Source organism: Mustelus asterias, unplaced genomic scaffold (genome assembly GCF_964213995.1).
Source record: "Mustelus asterias unplaced genomic scaffold, sMusAst1.hap1.1 HAP1_SCAFFOLD_1413, whole genome shotgun sequence".
In the NCBI taxonomy this organism is placed as follows: Eukaryota; Metazoa; Chordata; class Chondrichthyes; order Carcharhiniformes; family Triakidae; genus Mustelus; species Mustelus asterias.
In genome coordinates this window covers 1-22,574 of record NW_027591358.1, presented here as the reverse complement: position 1 = coordinate 22,574, position 22,574 = coordinate 1, and the positions used below count along the sequence as shown (strand labels likewise).

Here is a 22,574-nt window from a genome sequence, read left to right as displayed (position 1 = left end):
TCCTCTTAAATGGGCGATCCCTTACTCTGAGGTTATGGTCCTCGACTCTCCCACAAGGGGAAACATCCTCTCAGCATCTACCCTCTCAGCATCTACCCTCTCAAGCCCTCTGTGAATCTTATGTCTCAGTGAAGGTTAGCTCTCAACCTTCAATGAGTACAGGCTCAACCTCTCCTCATAAGAAAATCTCTCCATACTCGTGATCAAGCTAGTGAACCTTCTCTGCACTGCCGCCGATACCAGCATATCTTTCCTTAGCTAAGGGGACCAAATATAGTTCCTATTTTTATACTCCATTCCCTTTGAAATAAAGGTCAACATTCCATAAACCTTCCCTATTATCTGCTGAACTTGCACACTAGCTTTTGTGCACGAGGACATCCAAATCCCTCTTGAGCTGCAGCTTTCTCCATTTAAATAATATTCAGCTCCTTTATTCTTCCTACTAAAGTGCATAACTTCACATTTCCCTATATTATATTCCATCTGCCAAGTTTTGCCCACTCACTTAATCTGTTTACATCCCTCTGTAGGCTCTTTGGCCGGAATGTTACAGCTGTTCACACCAGCAGGGTTTTTCTATCCCGCTGCAGTGAATGGAGATTTGGCTGGGCGCCAAATTCTCCGACTGCAGAAGGAGCTGGCGTGAATGGCCGGTAAGATCGCTCTTTGTGTCATCTTTACCACTTGCCTTCCCACCTATTTGTGTGTCATCTGTAAACTTGACAATAGTACATTCACTTCCCTCTTCCAAGTCATGAATACATTGTAAATAAATCTAATTGATCCCTGTGGCACTCAACAAGTTACAGGTTGCCATACTGAAAATGCCCTTCTTATTCCAACTCTGTCTTATTAGTTAGCCAGTCCTCTGTCCATGCTATATACTATCCCCAACTCTCTCATGTCTGTGACAGAGTGGGCTGGGCTGCTGATACGAACATCAGATGTTGGGAGGGTGCATCTAAATTGGCAAACTGCAGTTCAAGTGGAACTGGTTGTATTGGAGCTGGGGTTTGAATTGGGAGGTGAGCCGTGTTATTCCTGAAGGCTGAACTCTTTGGTAGAGATGTAATAAATACTTCTGAAAAATAATCAAACAGCGAGTGGTCTGCAGTAGGAACAAGTCCATTCCCGTGCGTGATTGCTGCTGTTTTCCCCTCAGAGTTCATCATTGAGTATGAAGAGGATCAGTTCGAGCCTGGAGTCTGGCATCATTTAACTGACGTCAGGGGAACGCGAACAACAGCGCAGCTGAAACTTTCCCCCTTTGTCAACTACAACTTTCGAGTTATTACTGTCAATCGGATAGGCAGAAGTGAACCTAGTTTGTCGTCTGAGCGCTACTTCACACAGCCAGCTGGTAAGACAGCATCCTAGTTCTGACTATGCTTTAAGACAATCATAGCTGTAATCAAAGGCAGTAGTTTGGAGTCGGAGGTTCTTTCCCCATACCTTGGGTTCAACACAAGTTAAAGGATTTTCTGTCCACTGATTCCTGTCTCATTTCTGGCCTCCCAACTCTCAGGTTCTCCGTCCCACCTTTGCCTCACTCCTTGTTTCTTGACACTGATCGTATGTCCATTGCCCCACCCAACTTTCATAGAATCCCTACAGTACAAAAGAAGGCCATTTGGCCCATCGAGTCTGTACCGACCACAATACCACCCAGACTCTATTCCTGTAACCCCATACATTTACCTTGCTAATCCCCCTGACACTAGGGTCAATTTAGCATGGCTGATCAACCTAACCCTAACAATCTTTGGATTGTGGGAGAAAACTGGTGCACCCAGAGGAAACCCATGCAGACACGGGGAGAATGTGCAAACTGCACACAGACAGTGACCTGAGGCTGGAATTGAACCTGGGTCCTTGGCACTGTGAAGCAGCAGTGCTAACCACTGTCACCGTGCCGCCCTTTTCTTCCGTTGCTCCTCCAGAGTGTACATATTCCCTCTTGTATGATCTCCCTCCCTCCAAAATCCTCGCTATGTTGAGGCCGAGATTCACTGTGCCAATTTGTTCTTTGACAAGGGTCTTGGCCATTGTGCATTGGGGCAATATAGGGTTCATGGTGGAGTGAACTTTGTATTAGCTGCCCTTTGGAGCCGGGGGATTGAAACCTGCTCGATGGGATCGTCTAGTTACCACTGCCAAATTTGAGTGGAGCACTAGGAGAGGGAGCCCTGAGACTGAAGAATGGTGTTTCCCCACACCAGCTGCTTAGAAAGGGTAACTCGGATTTTGGAAATTAGGGTTCGAGGGGAAATGGTATCACCAAACCTGCAGTGGACTGACCCTTCAAGACCAAGGTCAGTCCATGCCATGTAAGCTGGCAGCCCCCATTAGTGAAAAGAAATAACTGAAGCCTAGGGCCCTCTCTTGCAGTGCCCTTCATGACTGGTGTTGAACAAATAGAATGTCCCTCAGAATCTCACACTCTATCCCTAAGTGCAGGACATGATTGAATTGGACATGTGGCCTCAATAAATGGTGGTGCCACCAGATCTGTAGAGCGCCTATACAAGCAGTACATGTTGGTGGGGCATTTAGGGTATTTGGATGATAGAAAGATCACTGGTCCCAAGTGAGCCTCCTTCTCAAGCCACTGTCGTCCCCGTGTCAAGGGTGCTCCCACAAGCGGGTTCTGGGAGTTTGAACGATGATATAGTACCAAGTCAGCATGGTGTGTGTGGTTTGGAAGGGAACTTGCAGGTGGTGGTGTCCCTATGTACCTGCTGCCTTTGCCCTTCTGGGTGGTGGATGTCACTGGTTTGTGAAATGCTATTGATCTGGGATCCTCCCAACACGAGTGTTCGTACCCATGTGACAAACTGGGCAATGCCATGGGGCAGTTGTCATATTTATACAGATCACTGGATAGCTTTTAGAGATAGCTTCTGTTATCCAGCATCTCCCCGAGATAGATCCAGGCACGTAACTTGTAATACTATTTTAGATACTGGGTGATGTCCTCGCACGCAACAAGATTGGAATATTTTGTGTTTAAGGAACTATCTCAAAGACCACAGTCCCGCTGCCAATGTCCAGTGAACAGATGAGCTTTACACAGCAAACAAGAGTATAGATTCTTTGTGCAGTTTGACCTGCCCTCAGCAGTTGGGGCTGTACGATTGAATCGAATGTCTCAATGTGGAAGAAGGGATAAATTAGCCAGCTTTCCCACTCCAGATCACTCTCCAGTGAGTGCTGGGTGAGGACACAATGATGGACCGTCTGCTTAGCTGCACTTATCCAGATCATCCTGCCCTCTGTGGTCAACTAGTCGATGGGCATTTGCTACCTAGGCTTGCAGAGCCCTCACTGTACAAGAGGATGACAGAGTTACTGGCTTTCCCAGACATGTTTGTGCCAGTGAAGTCAGCGACCCTGTCAGGCAAGAGTTGTGTAAGTGAAGTGATGCTTCCTCCATATTTGTCTTTGTGCTGAACAGTAACTCTGTTTGCTTCTTGTAGCCCCTGATGAAAATCCCTCAGGAGTTCAAGGGATGGGAACTGAACCTAATAATATGGTGATCACCTGGGAGGTATGCAAACTATCTCATGTGTTGGACTAATTTGTATGTCTAGATGATCTCCTGTGCGTGTGTTAATGCATGTGTGTGCACTCACGAGTGTGTGCGTATGCGCGTGCGCGCATGCATTTTTTAATGATTGTCAATACTCCAGGAAGGGCAAGCAGAACCTGTTCTGGTGACTACATTAAAGCACATTTCCCCCATATGTCGTACACGCATTAACTTCACAGGATCTGTGAATTGCTGTTATGTTGAGGTGAAGCGATTTGTCTGGGGGTTTTGAACCAGCTCTATAAAAACTGCTTGAAAATTTGGGGTGGTGCGAGATTCTTCGTTTTCCTCCGTGCCTGCTCCGCTGCGAGTGGAAACGGAGAGTTTGGAGTTCCAGCCAAAATGCCATTCGTTTTCAGCGGCACCGGAGAATCCCAGCCACAGACCAGGACGGAGGTTTCTGGCCCTGGTCTAGTTTGTCATAAACGAGGCAGGAAGAGGCTGCTGAGAGATTGGAAGGTGTCGAACGATCTGGTTGGGGGTCGTTCTCTCCTCAGCCTGCAGACACAATAGGAAGCTGTACTCCACAACTAACTACTCTGCTTGATCTGAGAGGGTTTGATTATGATAACATGCCTCACTTAGTCAAATACAAATATTACCAAAGAAAAAGTTAACACATGGCTGATGTTGTGATTTGTAACATTTAGGCATCTGAGGTGCTCAAAGTCACTATGTTTGTCTACTGTTCACAAGGGCAAGCAGTTCTGAAATGTTGAACTTTGAACTCAGCTAACTTAATTTCTGCCTTGTGAAAATTTATTGAGAAAACACCAGGCTAAGCTTATCACTTAGAATCATAGAAACCCTACAGTGCAGAAAGAGGCCATTTGGCCCATCAAGTTTGCACCGATCACAATCCCACTCAGGCCCTATTTCCATAACCCCACATGTTACCCTGGCAATCCCCCTGACACTAGGGTCAATTTAGCATGGCCAATCAGCCTAACCCGCACATCTTTGGACTGTAGGAAGAAACTGGAGCACTCGGAGGAAACCCACCCAGACACGAGGAGAACGTGCAAACTCCACACAGTGACCTGAGACCGGAATTGAACCCGGGACCCTGTCACTGAGAGGCAGCAGCGCTAATCACTATGACACATAACGCCAGGCGGGTGCGGTGCACGTAACGCCGGGCGGTGCGGTGCACACTACACCCTGTCTCATATGCTTCACAATGTTTATTCGTCACTTCTCTCAAAACTACTTGACCTCCTGAGAGAGGTGAACAAACCATATACTAACCTTGACCAGTTGTCGGATAGTTGGGGAAGTTTGTGAAACTTGCCCGTTCATCTCCCAAAATAAGTGATCAAAATTAATGCAGTAGCGCTCTCTGTCTGCCTGATTATTGTGATCGAGCTACCTACCTATTATATGAGATGACTTTTGTTCCATTAGAAATGGGTCTCACTTGAAGGAACTTGATGAATCAGCATTGACCACATGATCCGGGTCCCCTGTTTAGGTGAAGAATCACCCCCTGACGTCGCAGCTAGTTCTGTCTTTCCCTAACTTGATGTTTGCTGTTGTTATTTTTAGCCCCTGAAAGGTGTCCAATCCAACGGGCCTGGCCTGACTTACAAAGTTAGCTGGAGACAGAAGGTTGGTGATGACCAGTGGACCTCAGTGATGGTCGCCAATGTTTCAAAATACATCGTCTCAGGCACGCCGGAATTTTCTCCCTATGAATTGAAAGTGCAGGCGTTTAATAGCCTTGGAGCTACCTCAGAGCCTGAAGTAGTAATCGGCTATTCTGGCGAGGATTGTAAGTAACTGTGGTCTTCATTTGCCTTGGTCACGTTGTTGTAGTGTCTACTTTTAATGACCAGTTATTCTCAGCAATCCTTTGCTCGCTTGGAGGGCGGGGAGGGGACTGATTGCAAATATCACACACTCACAGCGCAGTGTCCAGAACGGGTCAGAGCAGACTGTTTCACAAGAGACAGAGAATAGGAATAGATTGCAGCTCATCAAAGCTGCTCTACCATTCCATATGATTATGGCTGATCTTGGGCTTCAACTCTAATTGGCCACCTACTCCCCATATTCCTAAAAATCCATTTATCTCCGCCTTAAGTATATTCAACAATGGAACATCGAAAACCCGAACTTGAGTGGCCTTGTGGGTGGAGGCTGTATTCAGTGCTGTCATACAGAGCAGAATGTCCCTGGCTGCATTCTCAGTTCAAGTCGAGTTGCTTGCTCTGGGCAGAGGCAGTGATTCTGGAGCTAAAGTTTTCCCCAGTGCCCTTGGGCACTGGAGGGACAATATCTGAAAGGATTTCCTGCTCCCGACTACTACCCCCCCGCACCCCCCCCTGCTGGAAAGGGCGTGCCTGTGGGATGTCAAATTAGTCACAGGATTGAGCGAGGCTAAGAGGAATTACCTTGCTGTCCATACGCTCAGGTCAGCAGTGACACTTCTTCAAACTATTGAAAGGTAACTGGTCCCTACTAAAAGTTAATTCCATTGGGAATGGGCGAGAGAGGAGAGATGTTTGTTTTCAGAAACTGGGATCTTGCACATCCCAGTTGATGTGTTTGATGTCAGCTGATCTCGCAGCCTCACTGTGGTCTGCTGCGATTTGAAGATTCAAGAAAGATGCCAGCAATGTGATTAGCGGTTGATACCAATATCCAAGAAAAACTGGTCCAAACAAAGGCACTAAATTTAACACCACTAATCCTTATTTCTTTACAGCCACTATAGAAGGGACATTTTTTGGCCTGTTTTACCTATAGCCTGTTGCAATCATAGGAATGTTATGGTTTCATTTATGTGACCAATTATCAAAGAAAGAGACCACTTGGCCCATCATGTTGGTACTGGCCAAAAAACTAGCCACCCAGCCTAATTCCACTTTCTTGCTCTGTCGCCCTGCAGGTTACAGCATTTGAGGTACATACCCAGATACCTTTTAAATAAGCTGAGGGTGTATGCCTCTTCTACCCTTTAATATCTTTACCAATCATTTTAAATCTATGCCCCCCACCCCCATCACTGACCTCTCTGATAAAGTTACTAGGCCCTTCCCATCCACTCTATCCAGGCCTCTCTCCATTTTTGTATATCTCAATCAAATCTCTCTTCAGCCTCCTCTCTCCCAGGGAGAACAGCTTCAGCCTGTCCAATCTTTCCTCATCGCTGCAGTTTTCCAATCCTGACAATCTCCTCTGTACTGTCGCTAATGAAATTATACCACAATGAGGTGACCAGAATGACACACAGTGCTCAGTTTGTGGCCTATATAACCTCCCTGCTCTTATCCTCTTATTGTGGGGTTTCCCTCACTCGGGGCACAATGAGTAAGGATGGCTAAAAGGAGTCACGAAAAAGCGTTGGCCAGCAGGATTAAGGAAAATCCCAAAGCTTTTTATACATATATAAAGAGCAAGACGGTAGTCAGGGAGAGGGTTGGCCCAATCAAGGACAAGGGAGGGAATCTATGCATGGAGGCAGAGGAAATGGGTGAGATATTAAATGAGTACTTTGCATCAGTATTCACCTAAGAACATAAGAAATAGGAGCAGGAGTAGGCCAGCTAGCCCCTCGAGCCTGCCCCGTCATTCAAAAAGATCATGGCTGATCTGAAGTGGATCAGTTCCACTTACCCGCCTGATCCCTGTAACCCCAAATTCCCTTACCGATCAGGAATCCATCTATCCGTGATTTAAACATATTCAACGAGGTAGCCTCCACCACTTCAGTGGACAGAGAATTCCAGAGATTCACCACCCTCTGAGAGAAGAAGTTCCTCCTCAACTCTGTCCTAAACTGACCCCGCTTTATTTTGAGGCTGTGCCCTCTAGTTCTAACTTCCTTTCTAAGTGGAAAGAATCTCTCCATCTCCACCCTATCCAGCCCCTTCGTTATCTTATAGGTCTCTATAAGATCCCCCCTCAGCCTTCTAAATTCCAACGAGTACAAACCCAATCTGCTCAGTCTCTCCTCATAATCAACACCCCTCATCTCTGGTATCAACCAGGTGAACCTTCTCTGCACTCCCTCCAGGGCCAATATATCCTTCCGCAAATAAGGGGACCAATACTGCACACAGTATTCCAGCTGCGGCCTCACCAATGCCCTGTACAGATGCAGCAAGACATCTCTGCTTTTATATTCTATCCCCCTTGCGATATAGGCCAACATCCCATTTGCCTTCTTGATCACCTGTTGCACCTGCAGACTGGGTTTTTGTGTCTCATGCACAAGGACCCCCAGGTCCCTTTGCACAGTAGCATGTTGTAATTTTTTTCCATTTAGATAATAATCCAATTTGCTATTATTTCCTCCAAAGTGAATAACCTCGCATTTGTCAACGTTATACTCCATCTGCCAGATCCTCACCCACTCGCTCAGCCTGTCCAAATCTCTCTGCAGACCTTCTATGCCCTCCACACGATTCACTTTTCCACTTATCTTTGTGTCGTCTGCAAACTTTGTTACCCTACACTCAGTCCCCTCCTCCAGATCGTCTATATAAATGGTAAATAGTTGAGGCCCCAGTACCGATCCCTGCGGCACACCACTAGTTACCATCCGCCAACCAGAAAAGCACCCATTTATTCCGACTTTCTGCTTCCTGTCGGATAGCCAATCCCCAATCCACGCTAACACCCTACCCCCAACTCTGTGTGACTCAATCTTCTTCAGCAACCTTTTGTGAGGCACCTTATCAAACGCCTTTTGGAAATCCAAAAACACCGCATCCACCGGTTCCCCTCCATCAACCGCACTAGCCACATCTTCATAAAAACCCAACAAGTTCGTCAAGCACGACTTTCCCCTCATGAATCCATGCTGCATCTGCTTAATCGAACCATTCTTATCCAGATGGCCTGCTATTTCTTCTTTAATGATGGATTCCAGCATTTTCCCAACTACAGACGTTAAGCTAACTGGCCTGTAGTTACCCGCCTTTTGTCTATTTCCTTTTTTAAACAGCGGCGTAACATTTGCCGTTTTCCAATCCGCCGGCACTACCCAGAATCCAACGAATTTTGATAAATAACCACTAACGCGTCCGCTATTACCTCTGACATTTCTTTCAGTACCCTGGGATGCATTCCATCCGGGCCCGGGGACTTGTCCACCTTCAGTCCCGTTAGTCTACCAAGCACTGCTTCCCTGGTAACATTAATTGTATTGAGTACCTCTCCTCCTACCAACCCTCTATCGTTAATATTCGGTAAACTATTTGTGTCCTCCACCGTGAAGACCGACACAAAAAACTTATTTAAAGTTTCAGCCATTTCCTCATTTCCCACTATTAAATCCCCCCTCTCGTCCTCCAAGGGTCCAACATTCACTCTTGCCACTCTATTCCTTTTTATATATTTGTAAAAGCTTTTACGATCATTTTTTATATTTAGAGCTAGCCTAGCTTCATAACCTAACTTTCCTTTCTTTATCGCTTTCTTAGTCGTTCTTTGTTGTTTCCCAATCTTCCGATTCTCCACTATTTTTGGCCACTCTGTACGCATCGGTCTTTAATTTAATACTCTCCTTAATTTCCTTCGTTATCCACAACTGGTTATCCCTTTTCTTACAGTCCTTCTTTATCACTGGAATATATTGTTGCTGAGTACTGAAAAGGATCTCCTTAAAAATCCTCCACTGTTCCTCAGCTGTCCTACCTACCAGTCTGCTCTCCCAGTCCACATTAGCCAATTCAGCCCTCATCCTATCGTACTTCCCTCTGTTCAAACAGAGGACACTGGTATGGGACCCTACTTTCTCCTCTTCCATTTGTACCAGAAATTCGACCATATTGTGATCACTTGACCCAAGAGGGTCCTTCACAAGAACATCCTTAATTCTACCTACCTCGTTACACATTACCAGATCTAAGATAACTCGTTCCCTCGTCGGTTCTGTAACATACTGTTCAAGGTAACTATCCTGACAGCATTCTAAGAACTCTTCCGCCATCCCACCCCTTCCAACTTGAGTCAGCCAATCAATATGCAGGTTGAAGTCCCCCATGATTATTGCCGTTCCGTTTTTGCACGCATCCATTATTTGCTTGTTTATAGCCCTCCCCACCTCAACATTATTATTTGGGGGCCTACTAGTGTCTTTCTCCCCCTACTATTCCTTATCTCTACCCATAACGATTCCACGTTTTGTTCCTTAGAGCCTATGTCATCCCTCACTACTACCCTGATATTATCTTTTATTAACAGAGCTACCCCACCACCTTTCCCTTCCTGTCTATTCTTCCTAAATGCCTGATACCCCTGGATATTCATCTCCCAGTCCTGGTCTCCCTGCAGCCACATTTCTGTAATGGCCACTAGATCATACCCATCTGTGCTGATTTGCACCATCAATTCATTAACTTTGTTCCGAATGCTTCGTGCATTCAGGCAAAGTTTTCAGGCAAAGAGAAGGACTTGGTAGATGATGAGTCTGGGAAAGGATGTGTAGATAGTTTGAGTCATGTTGAGATCAAAAAGGAAGAGGTATTGGGGTTCTTGAGGAACATTAAGGTAGACAAGTCCCAAAGGCCTGATAGGATATACCCCAGAATACTGAGAGAGGCAAGGGAGGAAATTGCTGGGACCTTGAGAGAAATCTTTGTATCCTCATTGGCTACAGGGGAGATCCCAGAGGATTGGAGAATAGCCAATGTTGTTCCTTTTGTTTAAGAAGGGTAGCAAGAATAATCCAGGTAATTACAGGCCAGTGAGCCTTACATCAGTGGTAGGGAAATTATTGGAGAGGATTCTTCGAGACACGATTTATTCCCACTTGGAAATAAGTGGACGTATTAGTGAGAGGCAACATGGTTTTGTAAAGGGGAGGTCATGTCTCATGAACGTGATTGAGCTTTTCGAGGAAGTGACGAAGATGATTCATGATGGTAGGGCAGTGGATGTTGTCGACATGGACTTCAGGAAGGCCTTTGACAAGGTCCCTCATGGCAGACTGGTGCAGAAGGTGAAGTCGCATGGGATCAGAGGTGAGCTGGCAAGGTGGATACAAAACTGGCTCGGTCAAAGAAGACAGAGGGTAGCAGTGGAAGAATGCGTTTCTAAATGGAGGGCTGTGACAAGTGGCGTTCCTCAGGGATCAGTACTGGGACCTTTGCTGTTTGTAATATATATAAATGATTCGGAGGAAAATGTAACTGGTTTGATTAGTAAGTTTGCGGACGACACAAAGGTTGGTGGATTTGCGGATAGCGATGAGGACCATTAGAGGATACAGTCGGATATAGATCAGTTGGAGACTTGGGCGGAGAGATGGCAGATGGAGTTTAATCCGGACAAACGTGAGGTAATGCATTTTGGAAGGTCTAATACAGATAGGAAATATACAGTAAATGGCAGAACCCTTAAGAGTATTGATAGGCAAAGGGATCTGGGTGGACAGGTACACAGGTCACTGAAAATGGCAATGCAGGTGGAGAAGGTAGTCAAGAAGGCATACGGCATGCTTGCCTTCATCGACCGGGGTATTGAGTTTAAAAATTGGCAGGTCATGTTGCAACTTTATAGAAGCTTAGTTAGGCCGCACATGGAATATACCCCGGAAGGGTAGGGGGTTTTAGTTAAGTCGGGCAGCATGGTCAGTGCAGGCTTGGAGGGCCGAAGGGCCTGTTCCTGTTCTGTAATTTTCTTTGTTCTTTGTGCTTTGGTTGAAGATGTCTTGCTCCATTCCAGAGTTGGGAATGATGATCATAGGGGAGAATCAACCGGAAGAGAAACCAAAATGTGCTCTTGTTGGGTTCAAATGTATTTGATGTTATTCAAATCTGCGTGGAGCTGCAAATTGTACAGAATTGATTAGTGTTATTGAAAACTGATTTGACTTTCATTCTAGTACCAATGTTGGCTCCGAGCAATGTGCGTGTCCACGCTGTCAATAGCACACTGGCAAAGGTGCATTGGGATCCAGTTCCACCAAAGAGTGTCCGTGGATTCCTCAAGGGATACAATGTAAGTGGATGAAATGAGCCCTGCGCCCAGTGATACTCCCGCTCTCCATTACAGGTTAGCAGCCCCTCCAGTCGCTCAGTGAGAAAATCCTAACAGCTTATTTCGACCAGGCATGGCCCTCAGCTCAGTTCAGCTATGTGATCAGTTGGTTGCTCTGATGAGCAGTGGCATGGCTGGGGCTCCACAGCTGGCAAGTCTGGCTAGGCAAGAGAGAATTATGTGGAGATGCCGGCGTTGGACTGGGGTAAACACAGTAAGAAGTGAGAATTAAGTAACACAGTAAGAGAGAATTAGCCAGGGTTCCCGTGCCTGACAGAAAAGCAGAAGAAAGCTGGAAACACTCAGCATCTGCGGAGAAAGAAATAAACATTATGGCTCGATGATCTCTCTTGACAAAACTAAAAGGTGTCGGGGATGACTATCTTTTAAGCAAGAAGGCAGAGGGTGGGGAACACACGAGGAATAAGGAAGGGGGGACTAAATGACAAAAGTGATGATGGTGTATGTAAGGCAAGAGGAGGTGACAATGAGGCAAACATTAAAAGAGGGATCGAGAGATAAGTGTAAATCCAGATTAGCAGAGAAAGAGGAAAACCAGGAATATCAAACAAAAAGGAGAAAGCTCATGTGGCACAGAAACATGATTACTGTGCCCCCACCCTCTGCCAACACCCCCTCCTATGGTTCCCATTGGAGGTGCACCCTTGTCAACATAGGATGGAGATAGATTGAGGCTTACATTCACTGCTTGGGCCCATTCTCAAGTGACTGCTTGGGAGAGTCAATGGAGCATAACCCGGGATCCGTAAGCAGCAAGCACTCGATGCCACTGGGAGGGGAGGAAAAAACATAGGCAGGAAAAATGGGTGGAAAATAAAAGAAGTCCGGATTGGTGGTCAATAATCATGTGAGCTTTGTGATTCCTGGGCCAGCACTGCATGCAGGGAGAGCATTGCAGGTATGACATTGACCTGAATTTTTCGCCTGTTGAGTGCACGCTCAGCCAGCCCTGAAGGGGGCGCAACATGTTCATGGCCGCGGTCAGCCCCGAAGCACAATTTCACACTGTCTGACCAATTAATGGTTTTCGAGCTTGAAACACACTCTGTTAAAAGCTGCGTGCTGCTGGGAAGAGGGCGGAATGAGGGCGAGTGCCGGAAACAGGGAGTGTGCAGGCTGGCGTTTCCAATGTGCTCCCACAGCCACTATGGAGCTGTATCTGGGAGCTGCTGACCTGTGAAAAATAAATATTGAGGTTAAAACTGTGCCATGATTGTTTGGGCAGCACAATCATACACAATCAGTCCACAGAGATATAGAATCATAGAATCCCTGCAGTGCAGAAGGTGGCCATTCGGCCCGTCGAGTCTGCACCGACCACAATCCCACCCAGGCCCTATTCCCATAACCCCACATATTTACCCTGCTTATCCACTGACACTAGGGTTAATTTAGCATGGCCAATCCACCTTACCCACACATCTTTGGGCTGTGGGAGGAAACCGAAGCATCCGGAGGAAACCCACGCAGATATGGAGAGAATGTGCAAACTCCACACAGACGGTGACCCAAGGTCGGAATTGAACCCGAGTCCCTGGTGCTGTGAGGCAGCAGTGCTAACCACTGTGCTTCCCCTCTCTCATGTTTCCAGGTCAGGCATGCGCCTGCCCGAGCAAACGTAAAATTCTGACCATTAAATTGAGGCTCCGTCTGCCTTTTTAGGTGAAGATTAGGTAATCTTCACTTAAAGATTAGATTAGGTGGGGTGACACAGTGGTTAGCACTGCTAACCACTGTGTCACCCACAGTGCCAGGGACCTGGGTTTGATTCCCGGCTTGGTCACTGTCTGTGTGGAGTTTGCATGTTCTCCTTGTGTCTGCGTGGGTTTCCTCCGGGTGTTCTGGTTTCCTCCCACAGTCCAAAAGACATGCTGGTTAGGTGCATTGACCCGAACAGGCATCGGACAGTGGCGACGAGGGAATTTCACAGTAACTTCATTGCAGGGTTAATGTAAGCCTTACTTGTGACTAATAAATAAACTTTACTTTACTTTTACTTTAAGATTATAGTCCCGTGACAATTTCCAGAATGAGCAGTAAGTTCTCCCAGTGTCCTGAACAACACTCCTCCTTTAGCCAACATCACACAAAACAGGTTAACTGGTCATTTTATTCCTGGCATCCTGCTGTACATTTAATGGCAGCTACATTCTCCCATACAAAAGCAGTGGCCGCACTTCAGAAGTGACTGACTGGCTGCAATATGCTTGATGATATGAAAGGCGTAACATAAATGAAAGTTCTTCCTTCCTTTTCTGTACTCACCATGCGCAGGTCTACTACTGGAAGCAAGGAAGCCTGGTCAAACGGGTCAAGGGCCACACGGACGTCAAGATTTTGAGCTTTCTTGGAGATAAGAACCACGGCATGTTGCCAGGGTTGGAACCTTTCAGTGTTTATAAGCTGAATGTTCGAGTTCTGAATGGAAAAGGAGAAGGTCCCGCCAGTGAAGATATGGTGCTGAAAACCCCTGAAGGAGGTAGAGAATCCTTACCTAGTTTGATTGAAACTGTTCTATTTACATCTGACCGTCTGGCACAGGAATAGCCTAAGGCTTTTGTATTGCCCATTCATCTCTGGAGCCCTTGTTCAAATCCTGCCTTAAGCAGATAGAATGAAGCACTTTGAATTGTAAAGGGCTTGAGAGATCTTGTCCCAATTTCAGTTCGGTATGGATTTGCTGCAACAATCTGCCTCATTATTTCCAACTTGCTGTGGGATATGGACACTGGTGGCAAGGTTGGTGCTATCTCTCTTCCTGAGTTTCTCTCAAAATCTAGTGTTGGGCTTTCTGCTTAAACAGCTGCAGTCCATGTGTGGATACTGCTCCTGTGGAGTGAGATAGGGTGGCGGTGATGGCGCGTGACTTGAAGGGTCACCCAGTGGTGACGGGAGTCACTATCTCACTCACTAACTGGACAGCAGAAATGCAAATGCTGTGTGTTAAGCTGATGGTGAGGACAAGGAATTTTACAGAGCAATAGGATTCAGGTTTCGCTCTGCAAGTTCTTCACAATGTAAATTGGTCAACTTGAGCCACTCTCCCTGCAGTTCCCCCCTTCCTCTCATTTCCCTCCTCTTCCTGTCGAGAATTATCATGCATCTTACCCGCAAACCACGTAATATTAACAAAATTGAAACCCATGGGATAACGTGGGCGGCAGCATACGAAATTGTCTCAGGGATAAAAAATGGAGAGTTGTGTTGAGCATTTGTTCTTTGCATGGAGCAAGACAGACAGTGACCTTCACCAGGATTCATTAGTAAGGCCTCATCTGTCTATAAGATACATCATTGTCTATTATTTGTAATTAAAAGTATAGTTAATAGCAAAGAAGATATAAAGGACTGAGGCTACCTAATGGAATGGGCAGAGGCAGTTCAGTGCAAAAAAGTGCTTAAACAGCTGCAGTCTATATTTTGGTGGGGCAGATGAGCAGAGAAAATACAAGCGAAATGGTACAGTGGTAACGGGATTGCAAGAACATAAACACATTGGGGGTGTTTGTGTACAACTCTTTGTAGGTGGCAGGGACAGATTAACCAAGCAGTTAATAAAATCTATGGGATCTTGGGCTTCACAGATAGAAGCATCAAATTAAAAGGCCAGGAAGTCATGCTGAACCAATTGAAAAAGGTTGGTTACACCTAGGCTTGGCGTATTGTGTGCAACACTGGATATCACACTTCTGACAGGACATGAAGGTTTTAAAGAGGGGAGAGGACAAATTTGCGAGGGTGGTTCTAGGGATGAGAGATTACATTACATGGATAGACTGGAGACTATTTTTTTACTCTTTCGAGCAAAGGAGGCTAAGAGGGGATTGATTGCAAAAACCTGAAAGTTTTCGGTAGATCGAATAAAGAGACACTGTTTCCAGTGGCTGACAGGTCTATACCAGATGGCACCGATTTAAAGAGATTAGTAAAAGAACCAGCGGTGCTATTAAGGAAAACATATTTACGCTGTAGGTGGCTAGAATGGCATGGACTGCGTAATTGAGTGGAAACAAATTCATTTGTAATTTTCAAAAGGGAGTTGGCCACATGGGCAACAACACTTGGGATATAAGGAAAGAACGGAGGAGTGGAGTTAATTAATCTGTTCTTCGAAAGATCCAGCTTCGACTCAATGAGCTGAATGGCCGTCTTCTGAGCACACAGGGTGGTGGCTTATCAGCTGCCTGGGAGCTGGAGGGCAGTGTTTCGTCGTTTGAAGACACTGGGTGCCACAAGAATGAAACTCAAAGCAGCATAGAATGATGTATTTATTTTACCCAAAAGATATATTTAAAACATACATTTTTGTGCAAAGTGACAGATGTTCAGAACATTAAGTCAAGTTTTTTTATTTGAGGCAGATCATTGGTGTTACGGAAAACAGAAAAACATTCCATGATAGAATAATTAATGTGTTCATCCTTTTGAGATGTTACAATGACATCCTGTTTATCTTTACCAGTAATTTAGATGGATCTAAAAGAAACTCAAAGGAGAGCACATTGTTTTCTCAGCATCCTGGCCAACATTCCTCCCTCAGCCAGCACCAACAAAAGGAAAACAGTTCAGCAAGTGATTAGGAAGGCAAATGGCATTTATTGCAAAGAGGAATGGAATATAACAGCAGGGAAGTTTTATTGCAGCTGTTAAGGCCTTGGTGCGACCGCATCTGGTGTACCGTGTGAAGTTTAGGCCTCTTTATTTTTAATAAAAGATGCAATTGCTTTCAAAGCAGTTCAGAGAAGGTTCACTGGACTCATTGTTGAGATGGAGGGGTTGTCTTATGAAGAAAGGTTGGACAGATTCGGCCGATACCCATTGGAGTTTAGAAGAATGAGAGGTGATCTTATTGAGAGGTAACATATAAGATCCTGAGGGGACTAGAGAGGGTGGATACCAGGAGGAAGGGGAGATGAAAACCAGGGGTCAAAGTTCAAAAATAGGAATTATCCCTTTTAAGATGGAAATGAAGAGAAATTGTTCTCTGAGGATCATTGGAATGTGGAATTCACCTCCTCAGAAAGCAGTGGAGGCTGGGTCTTTGAATTTATTTAAAGCAGAGAGCTTTTTGTTGGGTGAGGGAGTCGAGGATTATGTGGGTGCAGACAGGAAAGCAGAGTTGAGACCACAAGCAGATCAGCCATGATCCGATTGAATGGTAGAGCAAGCTCAAAGGACTAAGTGGCCTACTCATGCTCCTAATGATGTTTGTTTTTCAATATTAGCTCATGGACTGTGAGCATTGCTGGCAAGGTAGACATTTATTGCCCATCCCCAATTGCCCTTGAGAAGGTGACCATAAATTCATAAAATCATAACAAGCCAAAACTCTTGTAGATCAAAAATCTGTCTAATCAGCTTTGAATATCTTCAATGATCCAGCCTCTTCTGCTCTCTGTGGAAGAAAATTCCAAAAACTAACAACCCTCTAAGAGAAAAAAAAATCCTCCTCACCTCCATCCTAAATGGGAGATGTTTTATTTTTAAACCTTGCCCCTATGAGAGGAAACATCCTCGAAGTATCAACTCTGTCAACCCCCCTCACAGTCATTTATGTTTCAATAAGATCACCATTCGTTCTTCAAAACTTCAGAAGAGTTGGCCCGACCTGCTCAACCTTCATCCCAGAAATCAGTTTAGTTGTTATTCTCTGAATTGCTGCCAATACAAGTATATCCCTCCTTAAGTAAAGAACCCAAAACTGTACATGGTATTCTCAGTGTGGTCTCGCTAATGCTCTGCACAGTTGGATCAAAACTTCTCTATATTTATACTCCAACCCCCTTACAATATAGATCAACATTCCATTTACTTTCCTAATTACTTGCTGTAAGTGCATGCAATTGTTTCCTGATTCATGTACAAGGACACCCAAATCCCTTTTATACCACAGCTTTCTGCAATCTCTCTCCATTTAAATAATATTCCACTATTCTATTCTTCCTGCCAAAGTGTACAAGTTCACATTTTCCCACACTTTACTCTATTTGCCAATTTTAACCCACTACCTTAACCTATCTATATGCCTTTGCAGATCCTTTGTACCCTCCTCACAACTTGATCTTCTACCTGTATTTGCATCATCAGCAAATTTGGTTGCAAGATCATCCAAGTCAATGAAGTAGTTTGTAAACATTTGATGCCCTAACACCGATCCTTTTGGCACTCCACTAGATACAGTTTGCAAACCATTTATCCTGACTCTCTATTTCCTGTTAGTAAGCCAATCCTCTATCCATGCTAATATATCAACGCGAACACCATCTTGTATAGTACCATTTTATGTGTTACCTTATTGAATATCTTTTAGAAATACAAATACACATTACTGGTTCTCCTTTATCTACCCCATTTGTTACATCCTCAAAGAATTCTAATAAAGTTGTCAAACTGTACCCATTTCACAAAACCATGTTGACTCTCCCTGACTGTACTATGATTTTCTAAATATACTGCCACTGACTCCTAATGCTAGATTTCTAGCATTTTTCCCATTGAAAAAAGTTAGACTGACTGACCTATAGTTTCCAGATTTCTGTCTCCCTCCTTTCTTGACTAGAATTGTTCCACTTGCAGTTTTCCAATCCACTGAGACCTTTCCAGAATCTAAGGAATTTTGGAAGATACGACTTGTGCATCCACTATCTCTGCAACCACTTCTTTTAAGAGCTTAGAATACAGGCCATCTGGCCCAAAGGACTTGTCAGCCTTCAGTCTCATTAACTTTTCCAATACTTTTTCTCTAGTGATCATGATTAAGTTCCTCCCTCAATTTTGCCCCTGCTTTTTGACTATATTTGGAATGTATTTTGTGTCTTTCAACTGTGGCTACATGTACAAAACACTTATTCAAAGTCTCTGCCATTTCCTTGCTTCCCATTATTAATTCCCCAGTCTCACGTCTAAAGGATCAGTGCTCTCTTTAGCAACTCTTTCCCTTTTTGTATACTTGTAGAAGCTTTTACTTTGTGGAAGTTTTGATGTTTCTTGTTAGTTTTCTCTCATATTTCCTTAAATATCTTCCACTGCTTCTCTAATCTCTTACCTGTTAACTTATTTTCTTATTCCAGTTAGGCAAATGTTTTTGTTTCCTTGTAATTGTCTTTATTTAAGTTTAAGGCACAAATTTCAGATTTCCATTTCTTACCTTCAAATTAAATGCAAAATTTTACCATGTTGTGACCACTCTTATCTCGAGGATCTTTTATTAGAGTCATAGAGGTTTACAGCATGGAAACAGGCCCTTCGGCCCAACTTGTCCATGCTGCCCTTTTTTTACTAAACCCCTAAGCTAGTCCCAATTGCCTGCATTTGGCCCATATCCCTCTATACGCATGTAACTGTCTAAATGCTTTTTAAAAGACAAAATTGTACCCACCTCTGCTACTACCTCTGGCAGCTTGTTCCAGACACTCAGTACCCAGTGTGTGAAAAAATTGCCCCTCTGGACCCTTTTGTATCTCTCCCCTCTCATGTTAAACCGAAGCCCTCTAGTTTTAGACTCCCCTACCTTTGGGAAATGGTAGGGGAGTCTATGAGATCATTAATTAATCCTGTCTCATTATACAATACCAAGTATAAAATAGCCTATTCTCTGATTGGTTTCAGAATATATTGTTCTAAGAATATTTCCTGAACACACTCTGTGAACCCATCCTCAAGGTTACCTTTGCCAATTTGATTTTTTTCTGAGGTACATGAAGGTTAAAACAGCCCACGATTACTGCAATACCTTTCTTACAAATCCCCATTATTTCCTGATTTATACTGGGTCTTACAGGGTAGATACTGTTAGAGGGTCTTATAAACTAGTCCCACCAGTAATTTTCCTTTTCTGTTTCTTATCTCCACCCAAACTGATTGTATGTCTTGATTGTCTGAACCAAGATCATTTCTTATGACTGTGCTGATCTCGCCATTTATTAACAGAGCTACCCTACCTCCTTTTCCTTTCGTCCTGTCCTTCTGGAATGTCAAATACCCTTGAATATTCAGATCCCAGTCATAGTCATGTGCAGCTATGTTTCTCTCATAAGACCATAAGACATAGGAGCATAATTAGACCACTTGGCCCATCGAGTCTGCTCCACCACTCAGACATGGCTGATCTTTTTTCTCATCCCCATTCTCCTGCCTTTTGTCCATAACACCTGATCCCCTTATTAATCAAGAATCTATCTATCTCTGTCTTAAAGACGCCCAATGACCTGGCCTCCACAGAGTTCCACAGAAGGCCTCATGGCCTCGGGGGCGAGTGGCACATTGGTATGTCACTGAACTAGTAATCTATAAACTCAGGGTGATCCTCTGAGGACCAAGTGATCCTCTTCTGCTCTGTTGTTTTAAAGAGACAGACACCACAATCACCACATAAACCATTGTCAATTGTTGTAAAACTCCATCTGGTTTACTACTGACCTTTCGGGAAGGAAATCTGTCGTCCTGACTTGATCTGGTCTACATGTGAGTCCAGACTCTTAAATGCCCTCTGAAATTGCCAAGCAAGCCATTCAGTTCAAGAGTAATTAGACATGAAGAATAAATGCTGGCCTTGCCATGTTCCATGAATGAATTTTAAAAACTCAGTTATTTATATTGGTGCTCTCAATCCATCTTGTTACTAATGCTTCATGCTTTCAGATAAACAGCCTTTAATAATGTGTTTTTACCATTTTCCCAGTTCTGACCTGATTTCCTATTGCACTCTTATTCTGTCACTTCCAGTCACACTCTGATTATCACGACCTGCATTGCTGCCCTGATATAATGCCTTGTCCTTTTTCTTTAACTTTCCACATCTCCCCCACCCCACCCATAATTCAGTTTAAAGTCCTCTCAATAGCCTCAGTTATGATTGGTCAGGACGTTGGTCCCAGTGAGGTTTAGGTGTAGGTCGTCCCAATGGGAGAGCTCCCTCTCTGTCCTGTACTGGCACCAGTGCCCCCATTTTCCCACACCAATCACTGAGCCACGCATTCAACTCTGATCTTTACTCTGCATTAATTTGCTCATGGCTCAGGTAGTAATTCCGAGATTATTACCTATGTGGTTCCGCTTTTGAATTCATCCTCGAGCTGCTCACACTCCCTCCTCAGCAGAACATCTTTCTTAGTCCTATTTCATTGGTATTCACTCCATGTTCCTCTCCAGCCTCGTAGAGATGTTCCTAACCCTGGCACTGAGCAGGCAACATGGCTTTCACGACTCACCATCTTGACTTCAAGGGAACAGTGTCTATCCCCCTAATTATTCTGCCTCCTATTTGAGTTTGAGTTACACTACTTTATCCACCCCCCCCTCTGCCACCTGCCACCACATTGCCCCTGCTCTCATCCACACAAGCTGCAAGAACCTCAAACAGGTTGACAATTGCATGGGCAAAGGTTCCTTCATTGATACCTTCTGGCTCCCCATACCTACCTCTCTTACAGTCACGCTCTCCTGCCCCTGACCATGGACCAAATCTGAATTAACTGCCTTAAAGGATGTGACTGCCTCCTGGTACAGATACAGGTCCTGGCACAAGTGTCCAAGTAACTTTCCACCTCCCTGATGCACCACAGTGTCCAAAGCCCAGACTCCATCTCATCTCTGCTGAGCCAAAGCTCCTCAAGCGACAGATGTTTACTCCAGATGTGGTTGCCAGGATAATCCACCAGCTCCCACATACCAAAGTTGCAATACATCACCCACCCTGCTATCCTTATAGTGATTTATTTAACTAATCTTTGACCAGCCTATTTGAACTGCCTGTGTCCATGTGATATAAATCAACTCCACAGTGCTGTTAGAGAGGGAGTTCCAGGATCTTGATTTCATGACAGTGAAGGAACGGAGATTATAGTTCCAAATCAGGATGGTGTGTGGCTGGAAGGAATTGGCAGGTGCTGGTATTTCCCTGCATTTGCTGCCTTGTCCTTCTTGCTGGTTAAAAATTGTGGGTTTGGAAGGTGCTGTTGAAGGTGGTTTGACGAATTGCTGCAGTGCATCTTGTAGACGGTGCATCCTGCTGCCATTGTGCATTGGCAACGGAAGGCGTGAATGGTTAAGGTGGTGGAAGGGTGCTGAACAAGCAGATTGCTTTGTCTTGGATGGTGTGAAGCTTCTTGTGACTGGTTGGAACAGTCGTTACTGTATCATCCTCAGTGAGATATTCTGAAATGATTAATCATTATGGAAATGAAATGCAAGTTTTACTGTGAACTAGAGGGATGAGATTTGATGGACCGAGTGGCCACTTCCTGTCCCTACCTGTTCTAGCTTGCATTGTCTTATAAACATTGTATAAACATTTGGAGTGGCTTAAACATTTATTTTGTACAATCTCTACTTTTAATCTTCCTGTGTCAGATATCCTAAATATGTAATAAAATACAGATGACTTTTGTCTAAGTGATAATGAATGTATATATTAATGTGTCTGGATTACTTTCCACCAGTGCCAAGCTCACCAGAATTCTTGAAGATTACAAGTCCAGCACTTCACTCTCTGACTCTACAGTGGGGCCCTCCACTTCACCCAAATGGTATTCTTAAAGGATACACACTCAAGTACCAGCCCAGTAAGTATCTGTGACACAGCAGTTGTGTAGAATCTTTAATTGTCAGCCCTGTCTGAGCTTATCTTATCCATGAGACCCACATCCTGTTCCTCAGTTTTATTCCCACTAAATTGTTCATCACCTAACCTCTCCTCCTGTTAGCCAATATTGTATTGTTCTCTCTCCAGGTGTTGTCCCTCTCTTCTTTACATCTGCTGCTATCAATACCCTCCTCAGAAAATCACCCTTTGACCCCACCACCCTTGCAAACTAGCATCCCATCTCCAACTTCTTATCCGACATCCTTGAATGTGTTGTCACCTCCCCAGAATCTTTATCTTTCCCAGAACTCCATGTTTGAATCCCTCTAATCCAGTTTCTGTCCTGCCACAGTACCAAAACGGCTCGTGTCAAGGACATAAGTAACATTC

At 44.6% G+C, this 22,574-nt stretch overlaps 1 protein-coding gene across 1 annotated transcript in view; it reads left to right on the top strand.

Moving 5' to 3' along the window:
- Positions 1 to 22,164, top strand: part of LOC144488256 (neuronal cell adhesion molecule-like) — a gene marked incomplete at its 3' end in the record, with an annotated part of 77,734 nt that extends 55,570 nt beyond the window's left edge. Inside the window, exons 18-23 of the mRNA XM_078206291.1 lie at positions 1,166 to 1,363; positions 3,480 to 3,550; positions 5,138 to 5,363; positions 11,427 to 11,542; positions 13,877 to 14,081; positions 22,042 to 22,164. Of these exons, the coding sequence (XP_078062417.1) occupies positions 1,166 to 1,363; positions 3,480 to 3,550; positions 5,138 to 5,363; positions 11,427 to 11,542; positions 13,877 to 14,081; positions 22,042 to 22,164 (939 nt within the window). The remainder of the gene's footprint in view (positions 1 to 1,165; positions 1,364 to 3,479; positions 3,551 to 5,137; positions 5,364 to 11,426; positions 11,543 to 13,876; positions 14,082 to 22,041) is intronic.
- Between the last annotated feature and the right edge of the window lie 410 nt (positions 22,165 to 22,574).